The sequence below is a fragment of the Dromiciops gliroides genome, chromosome 1 (assembly GCF_019393635.1).
Source record: "Dromiciops gliroides isolate mDroGli1 chromosome 1, mDroGli1.pri, whole genome shotgun sequence".
NCBI lineage: Eukaryota > Metazoa > Chordata > Mammalia > Microbiotheria > Microbiotheriidae > Dromiciops > Dromiciops gliroides.
The window spans coordinates 530,497,271-530,513,660 of record NC_057861.1 but is presented as its reverse complement, the minus strand read 5'-3'; the positions used below and the strand labels follow the sequence as shown (position 1 = coordinate 530,513,660).

General features: G+C 39.3%; 1 protein-coding gene across 1 annotated transcript in view; it reads left to right on the top strand.

Annotated features, from left to right (window-relative positions):
- Positions 1–16,390, top strand: part of SDK1 (sidekick cell adhesion molecule 1) — a 1,142,665-nt gene that overhangs the window by 1,073,015 nt on the left and 53,260 nt on the right. Inside the window, 3 exon segments of the mRNA XM_043999243.1 lie at positions 5,178–5,293; positions 9,673–9,859; positions 13,916–14,053. Coding sequence (XP_043855178.1) covers positions 5,178–5,293; positions 9,673–9,859; positions 13,916–14,053 — 441 coding nt within the window.

The following is a 16,390-nucleotide window of genomic DNA, read 5'->3' as shown; positions in this document are numbered from 1 at the left end:
ACCCAGCATGATGTGCCCACATTAAAGAAGGCACTGTGCTCTATGAGCAAAGCAGAATTACAGTAGCTCAAAAGAAACGTGAGATGTACAAATTTAGAGACATCTTCATTCCAAATATTCATGTGAACTATCTATGCCTGACCTGTGGTAATGCCTTTCCAAGCTTGTATTGGTCTGCTCATGCACAGATGGACACACTGTACCTTGACCCCAACATAGTTGATGTCATTTTGATCCTCTTCAAGCACAAAGGACAACAGTCAACAACAGTGCACCATGATCATTTGATTCAGTAGAGAAAAAACTATCGTAAAATATCTCTTCCAGGAGGCTGTTTCAGATATAGTCCTGGAAATAGATGACAACAGACAGACATAACTTTGTACAAAGACCCTTTGATTATTAATATCAAGTAAGGTCTAAGTCAAAGTCAGGAAGATGTATATCCACCAAATTATTTACCATTGTTAGAGGGATGTTCAGTGTCACGTTCCAGTGGAAGGATTCCCTATGGATAATGAGGTCCTCAGTGGTGTCAAACTCAAAGAGAATGGGGGCCACTGAACTCATACATGAAGATCCCTATAGGCCACAGAGTAACCTAGCTTTAAAATGTATTATTACCAATGTTTTATTATGTTTTCACTTATTTTGTTAAATGTTTCTCAATTTCATTTTAATCTTGTTCAGATCATACTTAGGAGTGTCATGCACTGTATGCAACCTGCACACCACATGTTTCACACTTCTGTTCTCAATCTTTCTGTTTGTAGATGATAGGATTATATCAAGGCCTGAAACACTACAGAGCCTCCCTAGTGAATTTAGCCTAACTGTACACAGGAAACATCAAGAATGATGATTATCTATTTTGTCATTTTCAGTTGTTTGAATAACCTACAGAGCTTGTCCATCAATGCATATAGAATATTAATAATAATTCCAAAATATTAATACTATAGTATTATTCAACACAAAATCACAAAATAAAATAAATTTTAATAAGTACTTGAAACTGTACTGGTTCTGATGCTAATAACAGAAAATGTGCCTTATATGTTCCACACTATCTTACCTTTGGGACCTTTGTTCATGCACATTTAATGGCATTTCCATGCATCTTTGTCCATCATAATTCTATCTACTCCTCAAGGGGCTATATCTTCCATGAAGCCTTTGAATAATCTCACAAACTAAAAGAGAGTTCTCTCTCCCTCCTTCTCTCTCTCTCTCTCTCTCTCTCTCTCTCTCCTCTCTCTCTCTCTCTCCTCCCTCCCTCCCTTCCTCCCTCTCTCTCTCCTTGCAGGATATTATATTGTGTTTTCTACCTCTCTTTGTGGTATTTGTCACATTCTACTTTGTATATTTCCTTGTCTTATTTCTCCTTAGCGCATAAGCTCTTTAAATAAAGGAACCTTGTTGTCCTTGTCTTTGTATTTCCTATGATATCTCTGATAGAGATTTGCATGTATAGTAGTAGGGACTAACTTTCCTGTGATGAATGCATGATGGAACTACTTGTCATTTCTTCCATACTTTGAGATATCTGAAGAGGAGGAAGAAGAGGAGGAAGGGGCGAAGGGGGTGGGTGGGGACAGAGAGTTCATTGTCTATGAAATCCCTGATTAGAATGGGCACTGATGATGGGTGAGCTCTCCTCTTCCACATTGAGAAGCACACAGTTTGGCTAACTTTTTGCTGGCCTGCCTCAGCTTGATGTACAACATCCAACTTTACAGCTGAGACAATATTTTTATTTGGTGTGAGAGGGGAGAAGGCAGATGGCAGTTTTCCTATAACTGAAACTTCTTGGCCATTCTCTTGATAACCTCACTGTAAAAACATGTACTTTGCTTTTTGAAAAACAGAATCCTTAGATGGAAAGCACATATAAAGCACAGGATGAAAGTATCTGATCCTTTTTTAGCGATTGGGGTTCATACCAGTGTCTGTTGTGAAATGTTGTCTAACAACTACCTAATATCCAACAACAATCAATGAACTAATATATATTGACAAGTCTATTTTCTAACCAAATGATTTATTCATTTAACTTATGGCTGATTTCCTCAACAGGGGTGTTTATTATATTATAATGTTTTGGGGTGAGGCTGGCAAAATAACTAATTTTAATCAAACTTTTTACCACAGTCTGTCTAGTCAAAACATATATAGGAATGGGAAGCAAGTAGTCCCATAGACCAAGGCAAGGTGACTACCACAAAATTCAGGACATAAGTAAGCATTCATGGTCAAATGCCTCCAACTATTCAGTAATTTTAGGTGGGGTAATTCTATGCACTCTTTAAATTGGAGATTGCATTAAATGGATTTATATTATGTGAGAAGTAGCTGTTTTTGCTTCCTCCTTCAATTCTGGGTATACCATAACAGTATTATCTCAGCAAAACCAGATTTTTGACAAAACATTAGTCATAGAATCATAGATTTAGAGTTAGAAGGAACCCCTTCATTTTAGAGATGAGGGAACTTGAGGCCCAGAAAAGTTAAGCAATTTGCCCAAAGTCATACAGGTAAGTATTAGATTCTGCCTTAGGGGAACTTTAAGTTCCAAAGCTAGAATCTTCCGTTTGTGTCTCAAATTAACCTTCCAGCGGTGCCACACAAACAGAGGCATTTAATAAATGATTATTGAATGAATGCACCGGCCAAAGTTTAGTATAATAGGGTCTTACAACATTATGATGAGGTTTGGTTTTAACATTAATAACATTATTGTGAAGCTGAGTTTGTTGGGCAACATTTTTCAGGATTTGTCTCTACTTGACACGACTTCCTTTTTTGGGTTAGATAGCCTGCTGCTAGGAGAAGGGGTTGACTTAAGGCCAAGATACTGTAAGTAATGCCATTCGGGGGATAGGCTTATCAACTATGATATGAGGCATTCAGCTACAGTCTTACTCTTGAACCTTAACCTTTTCATTTCACCTTGAAAAGTAGTTTCCATGCAATCTCTGAATCAGCATATGTCAATGATTCTTGAACTGAGATGCTTTTAAAAAATAATTTCATGCATTTTAAAAAGCATTTCAAGCTGATATTTGTGTTCCATTGCACAACAAATGTTAAGTCAGTAGAACAAAGAGATTATGACTCATAGGATACTTTATCAATTCCAAACTAAACACAATTTACAACTAAACAAGGACAGCATTTGGAGCTGTAAATAGTGGTGTGCCTTCTTTAGAGCACAGTTCTGCCTGTCCTCCTGTCAGGGCAGCAAACTGGCAGTTTTCACAATGTAACTAACAAATCTCATAGCTGACAAACTTTTCTCTCTTTTGATGCATATTTCTTTTCCCAACTTGTGCCATCATCCAAAAAAAATCCTTGTCACCTGCCCCAATTTTATAGTAGCTGTGAAAGACTCTGATTCAACCAGAGCTAGGAGCTGTCAGCTCAGAGGCAGCTCTGCTGGGGCAACGCAACTTGGGGACAAACACCAGGGGGCTTCCATGGGATCATCTGTAGGTCCCTAAGAGGACCAGCCAGTGTCTGCTTCCCTGAAGGAGATGGAGTTCATTCCAACACCTCCAAAGAAGAGTTCAATTCTGGTTTTCCTTGCTCCAGACCCATCTCACGCATTTGGCAGTGTCATTGAAGGGGAACTTTAGACAAAATAATGCACAAACAGTTTTAACAGAGTACCCTGGTAATGGCCATGTTCAATTTTGCCTTTCACATTTTAATTGTACAACAGTAATTTTGCGATAGAGTTGCCGATGGCAAACATGCAAAAGACATTAACTTTATTTATGTTTTGGATTATTAATGTGGCTGTTAAAATTCCTCCAGTTAGTTTTGATTGAATTGTTTTTTTGTGCGATTCTGTTGTTTAATGGAGCGGTAAATAAGAATTTTTGATAATGAGCTTGAGCATCTGTCACAACAACCTGGCGCGGGTTATTAACATTTCCATTAACGGCAGGGTGGGCAGTGATAATATGGAAACCACACAGTTAGAACAAAATAAATAGTTGGTGTCAGGCTGAGTGGGTGTTAATTACTATTTTATTTTATAACCTGGGGGGGAGGGACTAAAAAGAGTTGCTGAGGGGGGGAATTGTGGGGAGAGAGTGACTTATGAAGGTCATTCTCTCTAGAGAAAGCCTCTCTAGAGAAACAGATAAGCAGGAGTATCTCCCTTGGCCAGTGAATGTTTTATCGCTTCTATTTACAGTCTATAAACAGGCACAGCATAAAAAGGCAGCCCTCATAGTCACTGGGGACAGAGGCTGCAGGAGGAAGAGGAAGAGTGATACTGCTTCTGCCTTCCCTCCCAGGGTAGTCTGGGGAATAATAGTACGAGAGATGCTGAAGGCACTAGAGGCTGCCAAGAAAGACACCCGTGTCCACACTCATTATAGCTCAGCTCAGGAACGGATTTATTTGGGCAGGAAGGAGTGTTTTTGTGGGGCCCAGGTAAAAGTAAAGATTCCATGCAATCATGAATGGCACCAAACAAATAAGAACAGAGAAAGGACAGTTGTCTGAAAGTAAAGAGCCTAGAATGGAACCTTGCCTATATTGGCAAAATGTAAAGAGAAGAAGAATTCTTTAAAAGCATAAATCCATTTACTTCCTATTTATGGTGATTGGCCTGTGCTTCAGAATGGTTGCAAGGTGATTTGTGCCTGATTCTCTTTCAATCAATCACCTCTTCATTTTTGCATAGGAAATTCAGCCCAAGTGACAAATATTCCAATGACCTCCTCCCCCAGGGTAGAAGAGTAGGCAGGTAGAAGAATGGATTTGTCTTCAGAAATTAGAAATTGAAATTGCCCCCCAGAGGGCAATTTCAAATGATTAGCTCTAAAGTCTGAAAGGAAATGAATTTGGAGGTTTCTACCACTGTCATCCTGCTAACAACAAGGTGGACTGGATTGTTTTGCATCCTGTCTGGACTTATCTAGATAGAACTGAGAACATGGGTTTCAGAGAAATGGAACGGGTGCTTATTCATCCTGTATTGTGCCTTTATCTGGAATTTCTGTATGGGAGGGTGAGATAGTTTCAAAGGTGATTAGCTTGCTTAGCTTGTGTAGAAACCAATAGGAATCCAGCCACACACATAAATGAAGGAGTAGCCTCCTTCCTAGTCCTGTGTCTGATGACATTTCTCCTTTAATTCTCTTTATTTCTTGTTCTTTCCCTAGCACCAGCAATGGCTCCACAGAACATACAAGTGAACCCTCTCACAGCAAGTCAGCTGGAAGTCACATGGGACCCACCTCCAGTGGAGAGTCAAAATGGGATCATACAAGGATACAAGGCAATCCCTCTTTATGGCTTTAGCTGTCCTCTTTTGATAGCCTCCCCACCCCCCACCCCCAAAGATAGTTGTGTTCATTTCCTTTTTCCATAAATGACCTAGGGGATTATGGTGTTTGAACTGTGGCTCTTGGTATATAGCTAAGATCATCTCAGTTTACTATTTTCTGCTTGTTTTCTCAACAACAAATGGGGGTATAATAATACCATTAGCCCATCTCATAGGGAACTGTTGTTGTTGTTTTCCTGTTAAAATTATAAAACAAACTTAAGCCTAGGACGTATTTTCTAGGTAATCCAAAAATTAGAATAGAATAATAGATCCAGATAATTTACATTGCTTCCCCAGGATAATCCCATGGCAAGGAAGCAATGGCCCAAACAAAACCTAAGGCACTACTATCTCAGATATCTGTGGGATGGGTTTGGGAACCCCTGATTCTCCTCCCATTGTGAGGAGCTTCAAGTGGCTTCACTGAGGGTACTAGATAGGGGGCAGGACTACATGAAGGAGTAGAAAGAGTAACTAGGAGTCAGGACACCTGTATTCTCATTCCAGGTGTTCTGGTAACAAATTTTGTTACTTTTGCCAAGTAATTTAGTGTCTCTGGCTTCATTTATAAAATGAGAGGGTTGAAATTGGTCTAGCCTTCAAGTTTTTTTTTGTTTGTTTTTGTTTTTGTTTTTGTTTTTTAGTGAGGCAATTGGGGTTAAGTGACTTGCCCAGGGTCACACAGCTAGTAAGTGTTAAGTGTCTGAGGTCGGATTTGAACTCAGGTACTCTTGACTCCAGGGCCGGTGCTCTATCCACTGCACCACCCAGCTGCCCCTCCTTCAAGTTTTTTTTTTTTAATTTTTCATTAGCTAGATACTGCCTAAGTGGAAGAAAAGAGAAAAGTTCCCCGCCCCCCCCCCAGCCACCATACAAATACAGACTATTTGCTGAACATGGAATCAGGAAGACCAGCAGAGTTCAAATCTGGCCTTAGACACTTTCTAACTAGCTGTGTGACCCTGGACAAGTCCCTAAACCTCTTTCTGCCTCAGTTGTCTCATATGTAAAATAGGGACAATAATAGCACCGACCTCCCAAGGTTGTTATGAGGATTTAATGAGATAATATTTCTGAAGTGTTCTGTGAATCTTAAAATATTATATAAATGTTAACTTGTTGTTACCATTATTTTTAGCTAATTCAGACAATAGAAAGAACTAATAAAATCATTCCATTTTTAAGACAGCATCCACTCAGAGAATACAAGATCCCTCTACGTCAACTACTTTGGATCTGATGAAAGTTTCAAGATTTTGAACTTAGGAAACAAATGCACAGGCATTTTCTACAGGAAGAAAAAAAAAACTGAAACAGACAAATTCTCCAGTTCTAGAATTAATGTCCTCTTCTGGTCCAATGGAGACTTAGTTTATCAGCCACTAGGATCTGTGGGCTAGCCTGCCCTAATGAATATTGGGCCAATTAAATGTCCATTTAAAAATGATTTTTGTAGGTGTTTTATGAAAATTAATACCTTCCTCCATCACAGAGCTGTTAAGATGATTAATGAGGTAATGTACAACAAAGTACTTTGAGCTTTGTGTTTGGAGGAAAGGTGCTATTTATGTATGTGCAAAATATGCTTCTAATTTCCTTAATGAGAAAGACATTGAACCTGAATATTGATCTTGAGTTAGAGAGCCTTACATTACAAAGGCACCCTATTTGGTCAGGTCACTGAGAAAGGGCTAGACTGCACCACTCTGGGTGAAAATAAGCAATCCTAGTTTGACAGTGGATGGTTCTGCCTTGCCCTCCCCTAGCATGTCTGAATGCTAAGCAAGAAAAGCCAGCCCAATAGGAACATTCTGGTACTTCTGCTTGGCAGTTTTCTTCAGTGTGTGGATAGCTGCTTCAATAATCTGGCTTGAGTTTGAATCCATGAAGCCAAGGTGAAGTTTAGGATTGGCCTTGCCTTCAAATATCCCAGCTAGAATTGGCTAAGGGTAGATATTTTCTAGCCAGTAGAGCCTATGGAGTACCATTGGCACCAGTTGTAGCAGTATCCTTTCTGAACCTCCTTACTTGGGTGTTTGTTTGATCATGCTCAGAGGAGGTCTGTAAAGAGGCAATGGTATGTAAGAGGAAGACTGGAATCTTTCCCATATTAGTACTTGAGCTTTGGTTCTTCATCTGTGCTTTTTTTTGGTCCAAATTGTTTTGAGAAAGCTAATTGAAATGGGAATAACGTTTAACAAAAGATGAAGCTGAGAGAGAGGCTAGATGTTTTCCCCAAGATTAGAGGATTTAGGCAAGACTTAAAAGAAAGTCCAAAAGAAGGGTCTGCCCAATACTTACATGTTTGGATGCTGGGCAGAACAAGGCCCTTTCTCTGGAAAAGATCATGGAAGAAGTTAATGATAAAAAGCATTCTATTATATAAAGAAACAGCAATCTCTTCTTCAGCCAGGTCTTTGTGGTTAAAATAGAACACTTGTTAATCTAAGTAAATATACCTCTCTCATTAAAAAGTTAACCCCTGAGGATGAAATGCCTTGCCCTTTAAATTAAGAAAAATCTCAAATGATAAATTATTTAATTAAAAATGTTAATAAATAATTCCCTTTAGTTCTATGGGCAGCAATGCCAATGGCAAGTTGTAGGAACTCAGAAGTTGTTCTTACTGCCTTTTAGAAATTTAATTTGTGGCAGCTATGTGGTGCAGTGGATAAAGCATTGGCCCTGGATTCAGGAGGACCTGAGTTCATATCTGGCCTCAGACACTTGACACTTATTAGCTGTGTGACCCCAGGCAAGTCACTTAACCCTCATTGCCCCCCCCAAATTAATTTAATTTTTAACTTAAAAATCTCTTTTCTCTCTCACCTTCCCCCACCCTAGAAAAGATGAAAAGCAAACCCCTTGTAACAAATATGCAGAGGTTCAGGCAAACAAATGCCCATATTGTCCATGACCCAGAAATATATGTCTCAGTCTATAACCTGAGTCTATCACCTCTGTTAGGAGAAGGGTAGCATGGTTCATTATAGGTCCTCTATATGGTTGGTCATTGCATTGATAACTGTTGAGTCTTTTAAAATCATTTGTCTTTATAGTGTTATCATTGTTCTAGTTATGCTTATTTAACTCTGCATCAATTAATTTATTTCTTTCCAGATTTTTTTAAACTTAATTTTTCTTACAATTAATGAAATCCACTTTTTCTATACCATACATCCCCCCCATCCCAGCCAATGAAAAAGAAAGGAAAACAACATCCTTGTGACAAATATACAGTCAAGAAAAACAAATTCTCACCTTGTTCATATCTGAAAAAAAATTTGCCTCAATGTACACTTTGAATCCACCACATCCATGGTTTTTTTTTTGGGGGGGGGGTTTGGTATTTTTTTTTCTGGGGCAATGGGGGTTAAGTGACTTGCCCAGGGTCACACAGCTAGTGTCAAGTGTCTGATTCTGGACTTAAACTCAGGTCCTCCTGAATCCAGGGCCAGTTCTTTATCCAGTGCACCACCTAGCTGCCCCCCCTCCATGTTTTGTCATGAGTGTCCCTGCCTGTTTTATGGCCACACGAACCTCAAGTCCTCACAACAGCCCTATCTCTGACCTGTTCATGTGTGGCAGAGTTTCTTCAGGGAGTTTTCCAGACTAGAGAGCATTTCAGATGCTGAGAATTTTCAATACAATGGTCCTTTCTTTACATCAGGATCATTTTTTGGGGGAAGCAGTAGTTCTCATGGCAAGATCCAGATACATCTTTTATCTTTTTTTTTTTTTTGGTGAAGCAATTGGGGTTAAGTGACTTGCCCAGGGTCACACAGCTAGTAAGTGTTAAGTGTCTGAGGCTGGATTTGAACTCAGGTCCTCCTGACTCCAGGGCTGGTGTTCTATCCACTGCACCACCTAGCTACCCCCAGATACATCTTTTCAACAATTCAGTGCCTACTATGTATATGCAAGACCAAGAGCTAGGAAGACCTGGGTTCAAATACCATCTCTAACACAAACTTCTGGGTGACCTCAGACATTTCACTTTACCAGTGAGTTCCCTTTGCTAATGAAATGACAGGTCTAGCCATATCCCTGTCCCTCTGTGTAAAGCAGTATAAAACTTCAGAGTTAGAAGGCTCTGGGTTCCAGTTCTGTCTCTGACATATGCTGACTGTATGACCCTAAGGCAACTTCCTAAGACTATAACTTGTAAAGTGCGTGTTGATCTGCAAGGTATGAGGAGTTTCCACATCAGAGTTTCTTATGCTAATGAATCCATAGGTTTGTTGGGGTTTGGGTGGCAGAAGAGGGAAATGTATAAGATTTACCGCCTTTTCAAACTTTCTTTTACCTACTTTTTCTCTTCCTAACAGATTTATTATTGGGAGGCAGATAGTCGGAATGAAACAGAAAACATGAAAGTCCTTTTTCTCCCAGAAACTATGGTCAGGCTGAAAAACCTGACCAGTCACACCAAATACCTGGTCAGCATATCTGCTTTCAATGCAGCTGGAGATGGGCCCAAGAGTGAACCCAGACAAGGGAGAACACAGCAAGCTGGTAGGAAGGCATTTTCCTTCTTGAAAGCATAGCTAGATCATTTGGAGAGGACAATCCTATCCTCTATACCCTCTTTGTATGAATATGTGGGGTGGGGTTTTAGATATGTTCATATAGCTTTGCAAATTGGTTTCCAAGCCCACTATAGATCAGGTTCTATGAACTTGTAAATAATACTTAGGCAACCTTGAGGAGCAGGGAAGACATAAGAAAGGATGCTTTGCTGAGAACAGCCTACAGCCCACAATTCTTTACTGAAGCATACAACAAAATAAAACTATTAACACAAATACCTTGAACGATGCTATTTCCCAATAACATACATAATAGATTATAACCAACCTATGTTGTAACATTGTCTCACTCCTCTCCTTTTCATCACTTTGATTTAAAAATGTACTGAGAAATTTTGTTTCAAGACATCCATTTCTAGCATTATTCCTGTGGAACTAATTGCCTCTCTATAATGTGTATTTTCTTTCCTTTAAAAAAAAAATGTGTTTTATTGATGCCTTTTCCTTTTACACCATAGTCATTTCTGAATATATTCCATCCTCCACCAATGAGCTCTCTGGTAATTAAGAAAAATAGTTAAACAAAACAAACTGACCCACTATTGGGTTTGACAGTATATATAACACGGTTTCCTTTGTCCCTCCCACCCTTGCCACTGAAAAGTGGGAAGCATTTTCATCAAGTCAGTTAATGACAATAGATAGAATATCCCTGTTTGACAACCATGCTATTTATGTTCTGAATCAATCTTGTCCTATATTCTCACCTGATCTTTTAGAGTCTATCTTTTAGGCATCTAAGAACTCTCTCTTTTTCCAGAGCTCTCTATTTCTTCTCAGGAAACATAGCTCCTCCAACTCCCAAATCTTTTCATTTCAGTTTTTGTGTTTGGACCATCATTTTCCCTCTGACTTAACTTCCATTTATCTCATCTTCTGGCTCTTGAGAAGTTGTATCACATCCAGTTTCCAGACAAAGGCATGTGTTTCCATTAGTTCAAGCTAACCATTATGCTTCACCAGTTCCCCTGAAGACTTAACATCGCCACAGATTAAGATTAGAGTCCATTTCTTTCTTGGTGAGACTGTGTTCAGATGTTTTGATCTAACTGTCCTGTCCCCCTCTAACTGTTGCCAGGGAAACCTGAACCCCACATCCTTCAGAGTTTACAAAAATACTATTTGGTTTGCAACATTATTTCCTAATACCATCCTTATTTCTCTTCTTCATTCCCTTTCCCTCCCACAATCTTTTCCAGTAGACTTGGCTAAAATAATATCAGCATCTTTCTACATTAAAAAAAAATCAATTCCAGGACAAATCTTCATTTCTAGCCAAAATAAAAAGGGGATCATAAAATGCGAGAAAAGGTCAGACATTTGATTAGGCCTAGTTCACAATTCCCTAAGCCCACATTGTTTTAGGTCCTGGGTACCGAAACCAGCATTTATTTTAATATATGCCATATTAACAATTTTAAGATGTTGAGTTACTCTTTAGAAGTCTATAATGCCAGGGTACCTAGATAGTACAGTGGATAAAACACTGGCCCTGTATTCAGGAGGACCCAAATGCGACCTCAGACATTTGACATTTACTAGTTGTGTGACCCTGGACAAGTCACTTAACCCTCATTGCCCTTTCAAAAAAAAAAGTCAATGATTGATGCCAGAACCTGGCCTCAATGGAGCCCTTTAAAAACATGGAAAGATATTGTATCAACTGCCTTAGAGGGCTGTTTTAATTGGTGTCCCTAATCCTCAACTTTAGACTTTCTGTGCTTGTTTCTGACCCAAATAATCCTAACTTCCCCCTTTGTACTGACTACTGGTTTGGGCAACTTCATGTCCCTTCTCCCTTCTTCCAAGTTGTCAGCTTCTAAACAACACTGGCTTTGGCTATAAGACTCTACTTATACCTAATATACAAGTCTATTAGTTATACCCTTATGTACCTAAAAAGGACAGCTAGGTGGTTCAGTGGATAGGGCCTGGAGTTAGAAAGACCTGAGTTCAAAACCAGCCTCAGACACTTATTAGCTGGGTGATCTTGAGCAAGTCACTTAACCTCTGTTGGCCTTAATCCACAGGAGAGGGAAAAGGCAAACCACTCCAGTTTCTTTACCAAGAAAACTCCATGGTAGCATTGGCATGCTATGGTCAACCTTTGGCATATTTCACTTAAAACCAAAGAGCCTTTGACATCAGGAAAAACTTCAAAAGCAAATTAGGAAAAAATAAGACTTTTTGGTGGAAAAAAAGATGATCCAAACATTTGAAAAATAGAAGATGCTGTTTGTCTGGTAGTGGATTGAAGTCTCCATGTGAGTCAGTAATTTGATATGGCAGCCAAAAAATGTAATATCTCAGACCAGGGAGGCAGTATTCCTACTGTACTCCACCCTGGTCAGACCATGTCTGGAGGACACATTAATAAGCTGGAGAGTATCCAGAAGATGACAACAAGGACCTCAAAGAGCCTTGAGATCCTGCTAAGGTCAGGTGCAAGAATTTAGGCAAGAGAAGACTTTGGGAAAGCATGTTAGCTTAAAGGATGTAAAGAGTTCTTATTTGGAAGAGAGATTTGGTTTATTCCACTTGGCCCCAGAGAGCAGCACCAGGAGCCATGATGACAGCTACCACAGAGAGCCTGATTTAGGCTCCATGCAAAGAAATCATGACATTAATTAGAGCTGTCCAGGAGTAGACTGGGCTTCTTCCCAAGGGAGTGGCTTCCCTTTGAATAGAATTCCTCCAGGATAGGGTGGAGTCATTTGTTGGGGATATTGCAGTAGGGGGTTCTTAGAGGCCCTGTCCAAGTCTAATGCTCAGTGAAGATTTTGAAGGTACCTCCCTCAAAAAAAACCCAAAAACCAAAAACAAACACCCGTCATCTGGCCAGTACAAATTTCAAAATGCAATTATTTCCTGGAAATTAGTCATTGACACTTAAATGAAAATGACTTTCATTAGATGATCAAATGAATTTTGTCCTAACTTCCACCCTACAATATTAAGCAGTGGATTTGAATTTAGGTTGCAGGTGAGGAAGAAAATGAAAGCTATTTTGGATCATGGCAGACTAAATGACTTTCGGGAGTGCTACAGTGGTGACTGTGGAAGCACGAAGATACCAGGCACCAGGGGGAAAAAGGGAGGACTCAGAGAAGGAAAAAAAAAAAAAGAAAAAGAAAAAGAAAGAAAGGTGATGAGTGAGAATTTAGAGACAAAACTTAATATTTCATTTTGCTCAGGATTTTCACCTATCCCTCTTAGCACTCCTCTTTTGGGGTTCAGGAGACTGCCCCATCCCATCCACCACAAGTTGAGAAATCCTCCTTAAATATGGAAATGGTTCCCTTCTTTCCCTTCTATCTCTCTGGACAGAAGAGGAAATAATCTAACATGGCAGGAGACAGGTCTATGTGTTCTTGTGATATTTCTGATCAAGTGGAAACTAGGGAGTATTGGGAGTTCTACTGAGGCCATTTGTTGTCTTGGGATTTTCAACCCTACTGCAAGTGAGGAGGGATCAGGGTGAGCATACAAGCTACTAGACCTACATTGCTTAACTGTTTGTTCTTCATCCATCACTAATTCGTAAGTAGTATTCTTTTCTCTAGCACCACCTCCAACTGGAATGGTAGAAATGGCATTCTTAGAAATTCTCAAACAGTTTCTAGGAAATGAAGTTCTCTTGGAAATTTCATATCCTCTTTCTATCTATTATTCATGGTTATACCTTTCTCATTTTCTCTCTCAAATTTTTTTGTGTTTTAACACTCTCATTTTCTCTTCGCTTCTCCTTGAGGGATTTGTATTTCTGATTGATCATAGGAAGAGCTATTGTGATCAATAAATCCTGTTTTTCATCTTATGATATTTAAAATTTTATTAGGTGATAAAAACATTCTTTATTTTCAGGGGCATATGTGTATATACATATATGCAGATTTTGTGTTTATATATGTATCATATATATGTACATATATGATATATAAACTATCTCCAATAAAAGTCATTTTGCTTAACTTTCTTTCAGCACCTGGTGCTCCCAGTTTCTTGGCATTCTCAGAAATAACATCTACTACTCTTAACATTTCCTGGGGAGAGCCAATGGCAGCAAATGGTGTCCTGCAGGGTTATCGAGTGGTTTATGAGCCCTTAGCACCTGTCCAAGGTAAGACCAGCACTAGAGAAAATGACTAGCCTGCCTGGAACACCTGACTTCCCTCTCTTCACCTCTCTAAAACATGAATTAGCTTCCAGGGACAACCTTAGTGAACTGCACTTGCTGGAACAATTTAGACAAATGTTGGCCAATTAAAATGAAAACTGAAAGAAAGAAAAAATCTGAATTGAGTTGTTTCCACATCATAATTAGTAGTTAAATGGGCATCATAAGTTTAGACAGCTGTAATAATTTTCTGTAAGTGTCCTTTGTCTCATTGTCTGTACCACTTCTTTGTTCGGTCATCGTGTAACTTGGCTGTTACATTATTTTTCTCTTGTATTATTGTCTAACTTTTTACATATTTATGTTTTGTTTTCCCCCTTAGATTGTAAGTCCCTTGAGGGAGTATTTATTTCCATGTCCCCCACACTACCCAGCATATAGTAGGTACTCTATAAATATATATTATTGGCTTGATTTGACTTGAGTTAGTACAACCATAGCCCACAGGAAGTATCTTCCAACTTCCAGGAGACTCCAAGAATTATAAAATTGCATTACCCTGCAGGCTTAGAGCTGCTATCCTTATTGTATCTAAGTACATAGTGTTTCAGGGGGCAACTTCCTGCTTTAGTGCCTGTAAACATTAGAATTCCAAGACCCTAATGATCTCTTTAAAAAATACAGATCTCTGGAGCAGCTACATGGCGCAGTGGATAGAGCACTGGCCCTAGAGTCAGGAGGACCTGAATTCAAATCTGGCCTCAGACACTTAACACTTACTAGCTGTGTGACCCTGGGCAATTCACTTAACCCCAATTGCCTCACCCTCCAAAAAAAATACAAATCTGGAAGTTATTTTGAGGGGATGGTTCTGCTGTTCCTGCTTATTCAATAATGAATCATTAACTAAAGTTATCAAAGATTTCTAAAGTCTCTGTGGGGGCACAATATTGTACCCATAGTCGGTATACCACCTTGATAAGATCACAGATGCATGGGAACATTGGAGTCCTCCCCTACAGGGAGAAGGGTCCAGAGGGAAGCTCTGTGAGCTTACACAGCAAAATGGTCCTGAGTGCATTAGACAGTTATAACCAGAATATAAAACAATTACAAAAACTACAACTGAAACATGCAAGTGCTTTTTACATGTAAAGTCTACACACAATTCTTGTACCCCATCCTGACTGAAGTAAAGGACTGAATCTATTTACCAAAAATTCCATAAAACTGGATAAGCATTATTTTTAGGTTTACTGAAACCTTCTGGAAATTAAATCCTGTGTAGCCAACCTTCTTTATCCTTGCTCTTAGCCTTGAAAAAAAAGTTTGCACACCAGGCAAGGCCATTACCCTCCATCATTACCTGATCTGCAATGGAGAGTTCAGGAAACTGGCTGTGTTTTGTGCAATTCTTTTTCTTGCACTTTGACACTACCGGAATTTCTGCTAGATTACTACAAAAGACCCTCCACTCAGTCTCCCAGGGAGATGACCCAGCATGTCTAGTTGCTCTTGTGTTGTCAGTGTGGTGGCAAGTTGTCACATGTGTGTTGTGAAAAATAACCATGATTTGGAAAGTTAAATGGCAAATGAAAGATTTTGGTATTAAACATCATAGGCACCATTTTTTTTTTTTTTTTAGTGAGGCAATTGGGGTTAAGTGACTTGCCCAGGGTCACACAGCTAGTAAGTGTTAAGTGTCTGAGGCCGGATTTGAACTCAGGTATTCCTGACTCTAGGGCCGGTGCTCTATCCACTGCGCCATCTAGCTGCCCCTTAGGCACCATTTTTTAATGGCATTTCTAAGTTTCTGCTAGATATAATTTCCTACCTTTTCCCCACCCCCTCCATCCCCACTCAGTGAATTGAAGACAATAGCTGCATATAAACTAAACTAGCAAACAATCCACCAAGAAAACTTGGGAGGGATTTGAAGCCCTTTGAAAAAATGGACTTCACAAAGACAAGTTGAAGGAAGGCTTACCGAGATATTTTATAATCTAGGAAGATTGATGATTATACATTTGGATGTCCAGCTTGGGCAGAATGACTTCAGGTGGAGGCATTTCAACTATTGCCATTTTTAACTCTTTTCCCATGTAATAAGGATATTGATCACACAAGCATTGTCTCTTTTGTATGGAGAGAGAGACAGTTGGTTTTTGTTAGCCTGAATTTTCTTGGCTTTTGCATCCAGGGCACTTTGTTGTGAAATGAAGGTAATAGGAAAAATGGCTATTTAACTTTTGCTGTTGGCAGCCTTTTAGCATAAACACGGACCTCCATGTAATCAGGAAGAATAGGTGAACCAAATCCAAGAGTTTGGTTGGTATCTGA